This window comes from Pelmatolapia mariae, linkage group LG5 (assembly GCF_036321145.2).
Source record: "Pelmatolapia mariae isolate MD_Pm_ZW linkage group LG5, Pm_UMD_F_2, whole genome shotgun sequence".
Classification (NCBI taxonomy): domain Eukaryota; kingdom Metazoa; phylum Chordata; class Actinopteri; order Cichliformes; family Cichlidae; genus Pelmatolapia; species Pelmatolapia mariae.
In genome coordinates, this window is record NC_086231.1 from 20,081,467 (window position 1) to 20,096,631 (window position 15,165).

The 15,165-nt window shown below is 39.9% G+C and overlaps 2 protein-coding genes across 2 annotated transcripts; both read right to left on the minus strand.

Moving 5' to 3' along the window:
• Positions 1-1,217: 1,217 nt before the first annotated feature.
• On the minus strand, positions 1,218-2,970 carry LOC134628201 (transmembrane protein 82-like). The gene is made up of 6 exons (XM_063474970.1): positions 2,895-2,970; positions 2,722-2,794; positions 2,444-2,636; positions 1,910-2,327; positions 1,437-1,621; positions 1,218-1,350 (listed from the first exon to the last, which is right to left on the minus strand). The coding sequence occupies exons 1-6, from the start codon at positions 2,968-2,970 to the stop codon at positions 1,261-1,263; spliced, it is 1,035 nt and encodes a 344-aa protein (XP_063331040.1). The 3' UTR covers positions 1,218-1,260.
• Positions 2,971-3,459: 489 nt separating this feature from the next.
• Positions 3,460-13,727, minus strand: slc25a34 (solute carrier family 25 member 34). Its single transcript, XM_063473035.1, has 6 exons — positions 13,653-13,727; positions 12,497-13,258; positions 8,966-9,031; positions 6,652-6,804; positions 6,421-6,555; positions 3,460-4,501 (listed from the first exon to the last, which is right to left on the minus strand). Exons 2-6 carry the CDS (start codon positions 13,037-13,039, stop codon positions 4,331-4,333), a joined length of 1,068 nt encoding a protein of 355 aa, XP_063329105.1. The 5' UTR covers positions 13,040-13,258; positions 13,653-13,727; the 3' UTR covers positions 3,460-4,330.
• Positions 13,728-15,165: the final 1,438 nt, after the last annotated feature.

A 15,165-nucleotide genomic window follows, 5' to 3' on the forward strand; every position in this document is an offset into this window, starting at 1 on the left:
CATTTTCAGCCCAATCTTTGTACCTGACCATCTTCACAGGACTTTTTAAAATCTTTAAACCACTGAACCTATAACTCATTCAAATATTGAAAAGACACCTTACTCAAGGAATGAAGCAGTGTTGCGTTTACACATAACAGATAACTTAGCAAAAAAAAAATCTTTAGGCACTTATTTGACAGACATAAAATAGTATTTTTTTTGTTTGTTTGTTTTTATTTTAACCAATAAGGTGATTTCCAAAAAGCTATTAGCTGAGCTCTTGGAATATCTCTACACTGTGTGTGGTGTGTGCTTGAAACATCTGTGGAAACTGGACAAGTGTCAGGTCTAAAAACTATATTGAGCAGCACTGTATTTCTATGTTTGTTTGCACATTTCAATAAATTGCTGCACCCATTTTCCATTGTCCTAACAAAATCTAAAAAAACCAAGATGTGACTCAGTAGTTTTGCATGTATATATATATATTTTAAAATTGTACTTCAAAGTCTTGGTAATCAGGGGACAAAACTAGCACACACTGAATACTATTTAAACTAGTTAACTTCACTGGGTTAATGCCCTGATTACAGCCATCCTTTAATGAATACATCACCAGTTCCTCTTCAGTTCATATAACAATAAAATGTAAATATCTGAATATTTTATGAAAAAAATCACAGTAAACTTCACAGACTGACATCCACAGTCCCCATCCTGTCTTACATCACTAGATTACTTAAATTGTTGTACAGACGTGTGTCAATGTTGAAGACCATCATCCTGAATACATCATTTCTGTTATGCAGCTTGGAAATCTTTTCAGATATTTGGCTCCCATCATTTAAAACACATTATGGGTGGCACAGTGGTTACCACTGTTGCCTCTCTTTATGTGGAGCTTACATGTTCTGTGCCTGTGTTGGTTCTCTCTGGATTCTTCCCACAGTCCAAAAACAAGCAAGTAGGTCTCTCTGTGTTATCTTTGTGATAGACTGGCAAGCTGTCCGCCTCTCTCCCCATAAAAGCTGGGACAGACTCCAGCTCCCACACAAGCCCGACTTGGCTTAGCGAAAAAAATAAATAAATAAATGGCTGGACATTAAATACTAAATCAGCTTATTTTTTATATTATTTCTGTTTAATATAAGACCCCAAAACAGCAAGAAGTCAATTAAAGCCTTTAAGCACAATATTATATTACAACACAAAGTAATAGTGCATCTTTACAGGTGAGACAGTCAATGATAATCATTGTGGTGGAGTTTGAGTGCACCGTTATCTGCCACGTGATGATGTTTTAATTGTGGTTCTTTTGTGACTTGAGCGCTCGTCACATCTGCTCAAGCTTGATTCCTCTTCTTCTTCCTGAAAAGGAAACATGAGAATTCAACCTCCTGTCGTGTTATTTTCACAACTACAGCAACTAAAATTAAACGAGGCAAAGACCAGACCTTCAGCAAAGCCTGCAGAAGATCCCGAGAAGGCAAGAGACAGACTGCTTCTCCCAGGAACGCGATGAGGATTTGAAACACATCAGACCAGTATCCCATTGCAAGCATGAGGACCAGCAAGGCTCCCAGCCGCATAACTACAGAGTGCAGGAGGGCCGCTGTGCCTGTCTGCCGATGCTCGTCCTCTGCAAGTACAGACAGAAAAGTTACACAATGATGCCAAAAAGCCTTGGCCTTGTGCTTACTGATTTTATAGGCTGTGTTTTTGCCATCAATTCTAAGTTTTTAATTCATATATGTTGCTTTTTACATTTATAGGGCTTCATTTCATCACTTATAGCCTACCTTTATTTCTTAAATCCATATAATATTATTTAAATCGATTTAAATATTTGTATTATTACTTAACACTGCGTGGGTATTTTCCTCTCTGAGGATAATTAAGTTCCACTCTCAGCAGTACTGACCATCACCTTGAATATACACGAGCAACATAATGTAACAGAGCGTCAGCAGAGTCCAGAACTTCATAGCATCCTTCTGGGACAGGAAGTGGTCATAAACCGTAGCGGTGGAAGCAACACTTGCTACAGCAAAAGCCAAGACAACCGCTCTTTGCAGTGAAGCCAGTATGGTGTGTCCGGAGGTTAGAAGAGTGATGCACTTCCCACAGTAATGTTTAGTGCTGTGCAGCGGGTAGAGTCTGGCCACATGGATCCACAGACTGTGGCTCAAGCTTGCCAGTTTCCAGCTGAGAGCAGCTGCCAGAAATAAGCTGAGGGAGCTGTGTGGAGCCCCCTGTTGGAGGAAGATCAGAGTACCGGTGAGGCTACAACCCAGGGAGAACTGGCTCTGGATTAGGATCATGTCTAGACCTCTGCCACTGGCATCCTGCGTTGAGAGACGTGGATTAGAAATGTGTAATGAAAGAACACTCTAAAGCAGATACATACAAGCATAAAACAATGCATAAATATAGCTGCAGTATTTGTTAAGGAGGCGCTCACCAGTCCAGCTGACGCCCAGGTAGAAACAGCCCTGAGGGAAAACTCCAGCACTATCAGGGAGAAAACCCTCGAGCCCATCAGAGAGAGGAGGACAGTCAGAATCCAGAACTGGAGGGCTGATCTCCAGTTCCCTCTCAGAGGCGTGCCCAGTGAGGATGACCTGGGTTTGCTTCCATTTCCAGAGTCAGAATCACTGTGTGCAGACAAAATAGAATAACTCCAACGCTCTTGAAAATCAAGCCATGCTTTCCCTTTTTCCTTTCAAAGGGTGAACTCACTTGGAATTTTGAACAAAATTGTAAACTCTCAGCAGGTTGTACAGCATTGATATTCCACATGCACCCACAAGCCCTTTAAAAAAACACAACCAAAAATAAGCCAGTAAAGAGGAGACATGACATTGAAAAGTGCTGAGAATTTAACCATAATCAGATAAAACATGTTTTCAGACCTTGAAGAAAGCAGTCAAATGGTTTTGAATCAAAAGGTGTCCATCCAGTGGTTCCCAGGATCAAGGAGAGAAACATCTTTATGATGTTCTTGTGACGTTTCAGCAATAACACTCAAAGTGGTGCTACAAATGAATGACTTTGCCCTTATTTCTTCGAGCTGATCAGGTTTTAGTAAGCTCCATCCACCCAAAGGTCCAAAGGTGAAACGTGATATGGCTACAGCTTTTAGTCCAATCAGTTCTTGATGAAAGGGGTTTCAAATCCTCTCAAAAAGAAACCTTTAACCCCAGTCAATTAAATCATTTCAAAGAAACAAAAAACACCACAGATTACAATGGTTTTAAAGCAATGTATTCAAAAGATTCACCACCTATCCTGAGAACAAAAACAAACCAGACAGGTTTCTTACAAAAAATCTTTATTAGGACTGTTCATTGCTTTTAAAGTTTTAAGTACCAGTAGGTTAAATTTCTGCACATACAAAATTGAAATTACAAATGTCATTCTTGGCTTTAGTTACATCAGTTCAAGTCAGTGAATTTAAAAAAAGAAAATCCCATCAGGTTTTGTTTTTTTTTTTTTTTAAAATACAACAGACAAGGCATCTAGACAGTGTAATAAACATGGCAAGCAATTGTTTGCTTTAATGATGATGACTTGTTCTTCAGGTAAACCGCACTCACACACTGATGAGTTAACAAGCAAATTCCTAGGAGACTTAAGCTTGAGGTATAAAGAAACCCTGATCAAAAAATTTATACACTCGAGACATATTTTTAGAGAAAGATGTCTTCCAGTATGTGCATAACATGCCAGTCTTGATTAAGTGCTTCAAGTGTTCATTTTCTGTGCTAGATGGGAGAGAAAAGCTTGTACTTAAAGCAATAGTTTGAAATTTTGTTCATGTTTCTTTCTGGAAAAGAGTAAGATGAGATGTTTGATATGGCACCCAGTCCGTTGGTTAAATATAAAGCCACAGCCAGCAGGCATGTGCTTAGCTTAGCATAAAGACTAAAAATGAAAGGCAACAGCTAGCTTGTCAGAGCTACCAGCAGCTATCAGTACCTCTAAAGTTTACCGGCATTTTATATTAGGTCTGCGTGTTTAATAAAAAGTGTTGAAACAACAGCTTGTTATTTTATATGCAATTATTATGCTTCTAAGGAGTTACCATTTACTATTTTATTAACTTTGACCAGAGCTAAACTAGCTGTTTTTATGCTAAGATAAGTTAACCAGATGCTAGCTTCATATTAACCATAAAAACATCCATGAACCCTCTCATTTCACTCTTGGAAAGAAAAGTAAATAAGTATACTTCCCAAAATGTCACACAGTTGCTTTAAATTCAGTGCTTCGTTAACTGAGAGAGCACTCTGACAGCTGTAGCAGAGCCCAGTTGTGCTTTCGGTGTGCAAGTATAGGTGCTTCAGCTCTACTTATCCTTCACTGCTTGTTGCCTCATCAGATCCCAGAACAGCATGCTGAGCACCGTGTGCGGGGCCAGTCGCAGGAACACGGGGCCCATGCCTTTATACAAACCCAGCAGGCCCTCCGCTCTGCACACCTTCAGCATGCAGTCTGAAAATCCATGATACAGACGCCCCTACAAAACAGATGTAAAAAAACACAGCAAGTCTTTAGTGAACTGAAATAAACTGAGTTCCTTTATTGTCACTGTACACAGCACAATAAGATTCAAAGGCAGTTTCTCCTTAAATACAGGTCCTTCTCAAAAAATTAGCATATTGTGATAAAGTTCATTATTTCCTGTAATGTACTGATAAACATTAGACTTTCATATACTTCAGATTCATTACACACAACTGAAGTAGTTCAAGCCTTTCATTGTTTTAATATTGATGATTTTGGCATACATAACTCATGAAAACCCAAAATTCCTATCTCAAAAAATTAGCATATTTCATCCGACCAATAAAAGAAAAGTGTTTTTAATACAAAAAAAGTCAACCTTCAAATAATTATGTTCAGTTATGCACTCAATACTTGGTCGGGAATCCTTTTGCAGAAATGACTGCTTCAATGCGGCGTGACATAGAGGCAATCAGCCTGTGGCACTGCTGAGGTGTTATGGAGGCCCAGGATGCTTCGATAGCGGCCTTAAGCTCATCCAGAGTGTTGGGTCTTGCGTCTCTCAACTTTCTCTTCACAATATCCCACAGATTCTCTATGGGGTTCATGTCAGGAGAGTTGGCAGGCCAATTGAGCACAGTAATACCATGGTCAGTAAACCATTTACCAGTGGTTTTGGCACTGTGAGCAGGTGCCAGGTCGTGCTGAAAAATGAAATCTTCATCTCCATAAAGCTTTGCAGCAGATGGAAGCATGAAGTGCTCCAAAATCTCCTGATAGCGAGCTGCATTGACCCTGCCCTTGATAAAACACAGTGGACCAACACCGGCAGCTGACATGGCACCCCAGACCATCACTGTCTGTGGGTACTTGACACTGGACTTCAGGCATTTTGGCATTTCCCTCTCCCCAGTCTTCCTCCAGACTCTGGCACCTTGATTTCCGAATGACATGCAAAAGTTGCTTTCATCCGAAAAAAGTACTTTGGACCACTGAGCAACAGTCCAGTGCTGCTTCTCTGTAGCCCAGGTCAGGCGCTTCTGCCGCTGTTTCTGGTTCAAAAGTGGCTTGACCTGGGGAATGCGGCACCTGTAGCCCATTTCCTGCACACGCCTGTACACGGTGGCTCTGGATGTTTCTACTCCAGACTCAGTCCACTTCTTCCGCAGGTCCCCCAAGGTCTGGAATCGGTTCTTCTCCTCAATCTTCCTCAGGGTCCGGTCACCTCTTCTCGTTGTGCAGCATTTTCTGCCACACTTTTTCCTTCCCACAGACTTCCCACTGAGGTGCCTTGATACAGCACTCTGGGAACAGCCTATTCGTTCAGAAATTTCTTTCTGTGTCTTACCCTCTTGCTTGAGGGTGTCAATGATGGCCTTCTGGACAGCAGTCAGGTCGGCAGTCTTACCCATGATTGCGGTTTTGAGTAATGAGCCAGGCTGGGAGTTTTTAAAGGCCTCAGGAATCTTTTGCAGGTGTTTAGAGTTAATTCGTTGATTCAGATGGTTAGGTTAATAGCTCGTTTAGAGAACCTTTTCATGATATGCTAATTTTTGAGATAGGAATTTTGGGTTTTCATGAGTTATGTATGCCAAAATCATCAATATTAAAACAATGAAAGGCTTGAACTACTTCAGCTGTGTGTAATGAATCTAAAATATATGAAAGTCTAATGTTTATCAGTTCATTACAGGAAATAATGAACTTTATCACAATATGCTAATTTTTTGAGAAGGACCTGTACATGCCTAATATAAGAAAAAAAATGAAATAATATATCTATAAAAATATATAAATTAGATGATAAAGGTCAATACAAATATATAATATAAATGAAATGATTTCATATTGCTTTTTTTAATTACAGTATGCTTTTGTTTTAGATTGTGAAACTAATGAGAATGAGGACAACTGTGTTGAAGACAGACTCACTCTACGCAACTCATCCACCGGCTGGTTGTAGAGCCGAGTACTAATGACATCAAATGGTGTCATGGTAATGGCCACAGCAACTCCACTGACTGCAGCTGCCATCAAAACTGCGAGCCAGCTGTTTGGACTGAACCACTGAAAGGACACAAAGAAAGATGATCCGACTTTCAACGGATGGCAGCAGCTTGGTCACATATGACATAAAACCTTTGGCTGTTTAGATAACATTACCTGAGAATGTGACACCCATTCCTTAGCTGAGGTGAAGGTTGCCAGCTGAGCAGCTGATCCCACCATGACTCGAGGCACAGCCCCATTCACACCCCTCCAAAGACCAATTAAACCTTCTTTTCGATAGATGGTAACAAAGGCATCAGACACTCCCTGGAATAGAGGAAAACAAAGGCACTGGTGAGTAGAAGCTACAGATAATAACACTCAAAACTTTATAACACAGCTTGCAACTAAGGGTGTAATTCCCCTGTAATTAAATGGGATTTAAATTATTTTATCTACAAAAATTATTCGTAATTGCATTTACCTACAAATATTCAAAGGTAGGTACACTAGAATAAGAGGGTAACAAGTCAGGTTTTTACAGGAAAAATGAAATAATTATTCTGTAAGTTTATTCCTTATTTATTCTTTATTTAAAATCTCTTTTACTAAAATTTGTGAACAAGAATTTGTGAAAACGAATACCTTAGTAAAAGTATTTGTCTAAAGCCAGAAATAAAGGTAATAATATTCAGGCAGCCTGAAGTAACTTCATGCAACCCATTTAAAATTGCCTTGAATACATTAAGTCAGACCAGCTCTTTCCGTTTTTGTTGATTCTGCAGCTGATTTCAGGAGGAATTTGCTGCAAATTTGAACATAGAACATGTATGTATGGAGCTGTATTTATTAACCTTTGATAATGCATTCACTTTGGCACTGTTTTTGATACGCTTTTTATTTCCATCCAGAATTGCCTTTGTTTCTTCATTTTTTTCTGCTGTTATGTGTCGCACTTCCTGAACCATTCTTTCACAGTTGGAGCCTGATCAATCCTGGCATTGCCAATTTAGAATACAAGACATGCCACTGATAGCTGAACATGGCCATTCAGTATATTCAGGTGGTCAGCTGACCTCATTCTTTGGGCACATATCACTGGTGTAGACCTGACCAGCTGAAGCATCTGCAGATTATAACACTGCCCCCTGCAGGTTCTTGCAGCAGGCCCTGAGCAGGCATGATGGGTGCATCACTTCATCCGCCTCTCTTCTTACGTTGAAGGAGACATCACTGGGGAAGAGGATAAATCTGGACTCTACAGACCACACGATCTGTTTCTATTGTTCCTGCCTTTTTTCCCTGATAAGCCTTAAAGAGATTCAGCGATTTGTTTTTAGTCCACCGAGTTTGCTTCACATCATGTGTGTTTGCAAATGTACTTACTTTCAGTGTTAGACATATCCATGACTTGTGCTGATGATTTTTTTATGATCTGATTTTACCAGATGTTTAAAGGATCTCCAATCACGATCACTTTTTTCCAACCACATTTCTTCCTTTTTTGATGATGATTCATCTCTATCCTCCCAGGTCCTTTCGTAACAAGCCCCTTTAAAGCCTGAACCATGAAATAACTGCCTGAAATTGCATGGGTTTTTTTTTTATTTTTATTTTTTAAATTGAGTGTTTAATGAACCTTCTGAATAATAATAAAAAAAATTAATATCAATTAGCATATTTCAGTTTTAATTTGCTAGCTCTGGCATTTCGGACAGCTTTTATCCTGGTTTTGGTAGTTTCAGTAATCGCCTTAGTTGTTGTCTTTGCTTAATGAAGGCAAATAATTTAACCCATCTTTTCCACAACCACATGATGCGTCTTCTGATATGGTTGTTTGAGAAATGAGAAGCAGCTCACTACATCAGTTAGGTTTAAATAACCTGTATCCAGCTAAACCATATTAATTACTGCAGTAAATATCCAGTGGAAGGCTCTTACTGGTTTGCTTAAGTAAATATAGGTGGAGCCTTTTTCTTTTGGCCGGGCAGATTATATGATCTGATGGTTAAAGGGCAGACACGTACTGTTTAAACAGCATGCGTCTGCAGTTTTACTGTGCTTCTCTATAATTTAACTTATACTTTTAGTTTTATACTCTCACCACACTGCATTTTAGAGAAAAATATTAAATACACGTCAAATACAAGTTGTATCCATTTTTTGTTGAAAACACAGGTACATAATGTTCCTGATACGCAGTGTTTATAATGACCATTTTCACTCTTCTCCTCAGGTGCCAACAATTAACGTTTTTATTATCAGCTTTCTATATTGGTATGTTATATTAATGGGAGTGTTATGGGCTTCAAATTTTAATTACCAAATGAACACCTGATAAAAAAAATACACAATTATTATACTATAGCACATAGTTTACACCATCCTGGCCAGTTATTGTACTTTAATACACCTGTACTGACATCATTAAACATTGAAACAGCTTGTAAGCTATTCTTGTGTTTTATGTGAAATGTGTCCGTCTTACCAGGTGGTTATGCTGGTGACCTACTGCAATGGCTGCCACAGTCTGAGCCTGCAGATGGGTTTTCACCTATGAAGAAAACACAGCAAGCAAGTTTTAAAATGCATTCAGGCTTATGGTTTGTTTTCAGCAGCGAGCTTCACTTAATGCTTTGCTGAAACAGAGCTCAAAGTGCACAGAGCACCAGACTTGTCACCAAGTCATTTGTTAGAATGAGTTGTGTAAGGATACCCGATAACCCTGCTAATATTCACAGGAAGGAGTTACACAACGTGCAGATTGTCAGGAGCTGGTCAAATACTGGTTCGGTGATTCATTTGCACTTTCCTTGTAAAGGAAGTTTTTTTTCTGCTTGTGAAATCATAACGCATTTCATGTAAAACAAAAACACCTAAATAAAAAAGGAGAAGAAGACTCATCGTTTCCTTCTTGATATCAGATATGGTGTCAGTAAAATAACCTTCACTGCCTGCCAGCAGCACACAGAAGGACCCACAACATACTGTATAGGTTTGGCAGCAGCAGGCGGAAAGAAAAACATTCAGGATATATTTAGTGACCGTGATATAAATACGTCATCAGACAGTATCATCTTTCCATGACGGTCCAGAAAGCTTAGATGGACTTGGATGCATTGACTGGCAGCTGAGGCAGAAAAACAACAAAAACAGTGGTACAGTTTAGAAATGCAGAGGACATAAATCGAGTGATGGTGAAGTTTGACGCTGGTGTGAAAGTGATGTTTTTTTGGAGAGCATTTAGACGGACTGCTAACAAAATGCACACTTGGATTTAAACTGGAGATCATACTGCATTTTGAAGACTTTCTAAATGACCTAGATCTATGACTTTATGCCAAACATCTATGTGATCTAGCAAACACTGGGCAAAAACAGCTTGAAGACCTTTGAGGTGTCTTTGAAAATGGTCTGGGGTCTCTTTCTTTGCCCTTCAGTTCAAATGCAGACAGATGTCGGGTTTGTATTTTAGCTTTTCTTTTCTTTCAAGGTTATTTCATTTTACTGTCCTTTCATTAAGCCACTGTAATTTATTTTCCCCCTCTTTAACTTTCCATTTAGTCACATTTTGTCAAGTTAGTCTGAAAGCGTTGCTGGTCTCTCACTAACCAGATTCCACCACACGATTTCAGAGGGGAATTTCCAAAGTTAGTCTTTTTGGAACATAATTCCCTAGTTGTATAATTATTCTGCTGCAGACGTTCAGGAAGGAAACAAAGGGTGGAGGGAGGGGGCAGATTTTATACTGGAAATAGTGGAAGAACAATAACTTCACATAATTTCAAACGCGAGCTCCTAGAAGTTTGAATTTTCTTCGAATAAACTTTACAATATATTGTACACAAATGCCAGCAGACTTGATCCACAATTTTTGCCTTGCAGGAAAAGAATTTCTGTGGGGTCTCTATGAGAAAAAACAATTATTACAGCAACCGAAAATTGCTCCAATATAGACTTACTAGCCACTTCAAGTACACCTTGCTAGTACTGGGCTGCAAACCTGTTTTGCACCCTTCTTGCACTGCAGGGAGCAGGCATAAGAACATGTGTACACTGTGGTCATAAAGGGATGGACAAGAGAAGCAACAACACGCAGGCAGGCTGTGGTGTTTAAATGATGCCCTGTTGGTATATCCTCCACACTGTTACATTACCACTAGGTAGGATGAATCCACGCTTTTATGTTGTTTGCATTAAATTCTGACCCTACCATCTGAACATTGCAGCAGAAATGCAGTCTCAAAGACAAGGCAATGTTTTTTCAGTCTTCTGTGATTCAGTTTTGATAAACTTGTGTGAATTGTATCCCCAGAGATGCTCTTGTGCATATTTTGGGTTTAAAAAGTGGTTATTTGAGCTATTGTTGCCTTCCTTTCAGCTGAAACCGGTCTCCATTTTCACACAGAGAACTACAGCTCACTGGATATTTTTTTCAGACCATTCTCTTTAAAGTCAAAAGATGGCTATGTGGGAAAATCCCAACAGATCAGCAGTACTCAGACCAGCTCGTCTGACACCAATAACAACATTCAAAGCCATGTAAATCACCTTTCTTCCTAATGCTGAGGATCAGTTTGAACTTCACTCATCTGAACCACATCTACACATACAGACCATATGATGTATTTGAATGTTGAATGTGACTATTCCTTTAATGTAGAAATATCCTGTTGTGTAATTAAGAAGTGAGCACAAAGGATGGGAGTTCACTTTTGTCTCTTCTTTTTTAATTCTATGGACGAGTAGATGGTAAATATTTGTCTCTCTCCCTCTCTCCCCATATATGTAATTTAAAATCATTACATACATTTGCAATGTATGTGATTCTGCTTGTATTTTGTTTGTTTTGTTTTGGCTTTGTGCTAATAATGAATAAGAACTGTTGAATATCAAAAAAAAGAGAGAAATATCCTGTTGTAACATATTACTTGTGTTTACGGAAAATCCTCTGTGTTACACTGTGATACAAGTTTAGAAGAGTGTTGGTTTTTTTTGCTGCGGATCACAGTTTAGCAATGAGTGACCTAGTTAGTCCCTGAGAGTTTGTCATCCAGGCCACACATCTAGTGGGAGATCTAATGCTTCTGTTACTTCTGCTTTAACATGATTAGAACAAACTGTTTTCAGTCACTTTGAATAAAAAGACCTTTCTGGAAAAAATATCAGATGACTGAATTGTCTCTCTGCATTAGCACTCTTGTTTTCTTTTTGGGGGGGGTTTGTTTTTGGGGGTTTGTTTTGGGAGGCGAGGGGGGTTGCTCATGCTAGTTGTCCAGCTGTTAATTAAATAATCTGGTTCTGAGGTTGGGTGTAATCTAATCGCGCTCTGTGGTGCATGAGGTTTCAGTTTCCCGTGAGGTTTGGTGTTTGACCTATTGAACACACAGACCTACACTGTACAAAAAAATACTGATGTAGCAGCCAAGTCTTTGTAAAATATTTATATTTTAAAGATTCACAAAGACTAGGCGCACAAGAGGCGAGATATAGAGCATGCCACAAATCACTATTCTCAGAAAGATTAAATAAATCTTTGAGATTACAAGCTTAACACCAGGGAATAAAAAGTATTTAAGAAAGTGCCACACATGAAGCAAACATGATTGTTTCTTCTCTTAATTCTCTCATATTTGGCATCAGATGCCCAGACCACCTCAGCATTGGATGGATGGATGGATTTGGCATTTTCTTTTCATGTGTTGAGACTGCACAGATTTGTCTTTAAAAATCATTAATGCAAAAGATCCTAAAAAGTAAATTCATTTACATTAATACATATTGTAATGAGGATGCTCACAGGTAGACACTTCATTTGAATTAAAAGAGTCACAAAAAACACTTAACCAAAAAAAAAAAAGCAGATAGAATTGATTTTAATGATGCACAAAAGCCAAATCAGTGGCAGACCACTAAAGGAGTTTATGTCTATGGAGCTTCATGTTGTCTTGAAATACCTTCCTCTGGAAACAATGACTATAGAAGATACTATAAAAAGGAGAAACTTTAGTAAACTTACCAGATAGGCAGGAGAAGCTATGAAGGCACCCAGAGCTCCAGCACCTGCCCCTGACAGCAGACTCCCCCCGTGGAAAGAGGTGATCCCCAGAGCTTCACAGTAGGAGTACGAGCCCAGCCTCACGCCGTTCATCACACCCTGGTAGATGAGCCCGACTGAGAGCCCCTTCTGCAGGCCCCGTAGCCCATCCGTGCGGCCCACCACCCAGAGCGCCTGCAGGACCCCACGGTAGTGTCTCTGGTAGGATCCCCGAGCACAAAGCTCCCCCTGTAGCTGCAGACGGGTTTTCACCACCTCCAGAGGATTGGTGAACACACAGGCTGCGCAGCAGGCAAGAGCGCCCAGGGCGAAGTCCAGTGGAGGCCAGACTGCAGGAGGTGGCGGCAAGGGGCCAAAGACCCCACAGGGGACTGTCAACACAGTGGGTGAAATCCTCTGGGAAGGCTGTGGAGCAAACACAGACTCTTCGGGCGAAGTGTTCAGCAGCTGAGTGCTACTCATCGCTGAGAAGTGATCTTCACAGTTTGCCTTAACAGTACTCATGATGGCTTTCCTCCCCTTGCCTCAGTGTGATAGGGAGCAGGGAAAGTGCTGTACTTGGTAGAGTACAGTAAAGTCAGAGACAGAAGCTACCGACTCCTGCGATTACTCATTTAACATCTGCTTTACACGTTCGTCCTGTGACTCGCAAGCTCACAGTGTCCTCCTGGACTCACTTTCATTAACTTTCTTCACCGTCATTCTGTTCTAATGAGGCACCATCTGCAAGAGATCATGCAAACATTTTAAGTAAGCTTCAGGTATGCCATCCAAATCCAGCCTTGCAAGTCAGGAGAGTGACTCTCCTTTTTTTCCAGGAAAGAAAAAGCTGTCAGATATATTTAGGTTCCTCCTTGCAGGACAAACATTGTAAAAGCCTCTCTCTTGTTTTTTGACTCTGGGAGCTTTCAGCACACTGAAGTTCATTCATTCAATACTACAACTGACCCAGAAACAGATTTAAGAGTAAACACACCAGATAATCTGACATTCATAAAACATACAAGCACACAAAAATGCTCAGAACAAGTATCAGAGACAGCCACGTGGAAATATAAAACTTTTCTGAGAGTCTTTTTCTGTGGTTATAAAAATCTTAGTTGATAATGACACTCACAGTTCTCATTGATCCCGTGCAGCTCCATTCTTCTTCTCTGCTCCATTATTGTAAACATGTGTCTCAGCACATTCATTGTCACAGTCCCCGCCTTCTGATTCTGGTCAGAGCCAATAACGTTTCAGGCCTTTGTGCCACCTCACCATTTCCCTGAGTGCGCACGAATGGGTTGGCTGTGCTGTGAACTGCCCCTGCTCTGGTCCTATAGGAGCTCTCTGGGTAAAAGGTTATTGTTGGTCAGAGAGAGGGAGAGGTGAAGCGTCCGAGGCCCGGGAGAGCAAATGCTGTGTGTGAGCTATCAAAACAAGGTTAAGCTGCTAAAGACCGCATGGATAATCTTGGAAGCAAAACAAAGGGACATGTGCACTGCTTTTACTTTTGCGCTTCTTCCATCTTATATTTATCTTTTTATTTGTTTTAGAAAGTTTTTCAGTATTCAGATTTATTTAGTAGAGGAAAATTGATGTGGTTGATCGCTTTAAAATCGATGAACCCTCTGAAAAAGAAAAGAAAATGAGCCGTAAGTGCTAATTGGAGAAAGTTTTAAATCAATTATCTGCCGACCTTTTTGTGCTGTATGACAAAAAAATCAGCCACTAGAGGTCGCCTTTTTGTAAAGTTCAGATCAGACACCTGAGGTGGATCCAAGTTCCCTGTTCATCTTAATGAACCACCTGCCACCTTTAGTAATTTTTGGACCTTTTGTTTACATTAGTTTATGTAGCTGTCGGAGAGCTGCAGGCTTCTTATTATAAAGGCTAAGAAGGGCCATAATTTAGAGGTTGTGATATAAAACCCACCTTATTTAGATGTGAAACCACTACTGAATTCATAATGTTGAAATGTATACCACTATGTTTTTTTGTGCACCCAACAGACACTTTATCAAGTACACCTTGCTTGTACTGGACTAAACCCCACTTTTCTAGCCCAGTACAAGCAAGGTGCCTTTATCATCTTTGATATCAGGCAGGATGGATTAATGCTTTCATGTTGTTTTCACCAAATTAAAGCCCTACTAATCTTAATGTCCCAGCGTAAGCCCACAGTCAACAGGCCAGGTAGTGGTTTTTTTCCCAATTTTCTATTGTCCATTTTTAGCGAGTCCATGCAAACTTTTGCCTCTTCTTGGCTGACAGGAGTGATGCTCGGTGTGGTCGTATGCTGCTGTAGCCCATCTGCTTTAAGGTTTGTGCATTCATCATGTGTAATCAGTGGCTATTTGAATTACTGTTGCCTGCCTATCAATAGAGGAAAAAAAAGTTAAAGATTCTAATTTTGCCTCGACTTCTACTTAAAGTGAAGAGGTATTTAACTATTAGAAAAAAATATTAAACTTCACATTAATGGTTTCAGCTGTTTCCTTAGGTTTGTGTAACTTCAAAGTTTATTCTTCAGTTTGATGACAACTGCTGAAATGATCAAAAGCTTCAACACAACTATGACTGCAAGCTGAGCTTGTTTAAGCTACAACAGCAGCAATGTTTAAAGACAAACAAGAATTTTGAGACTG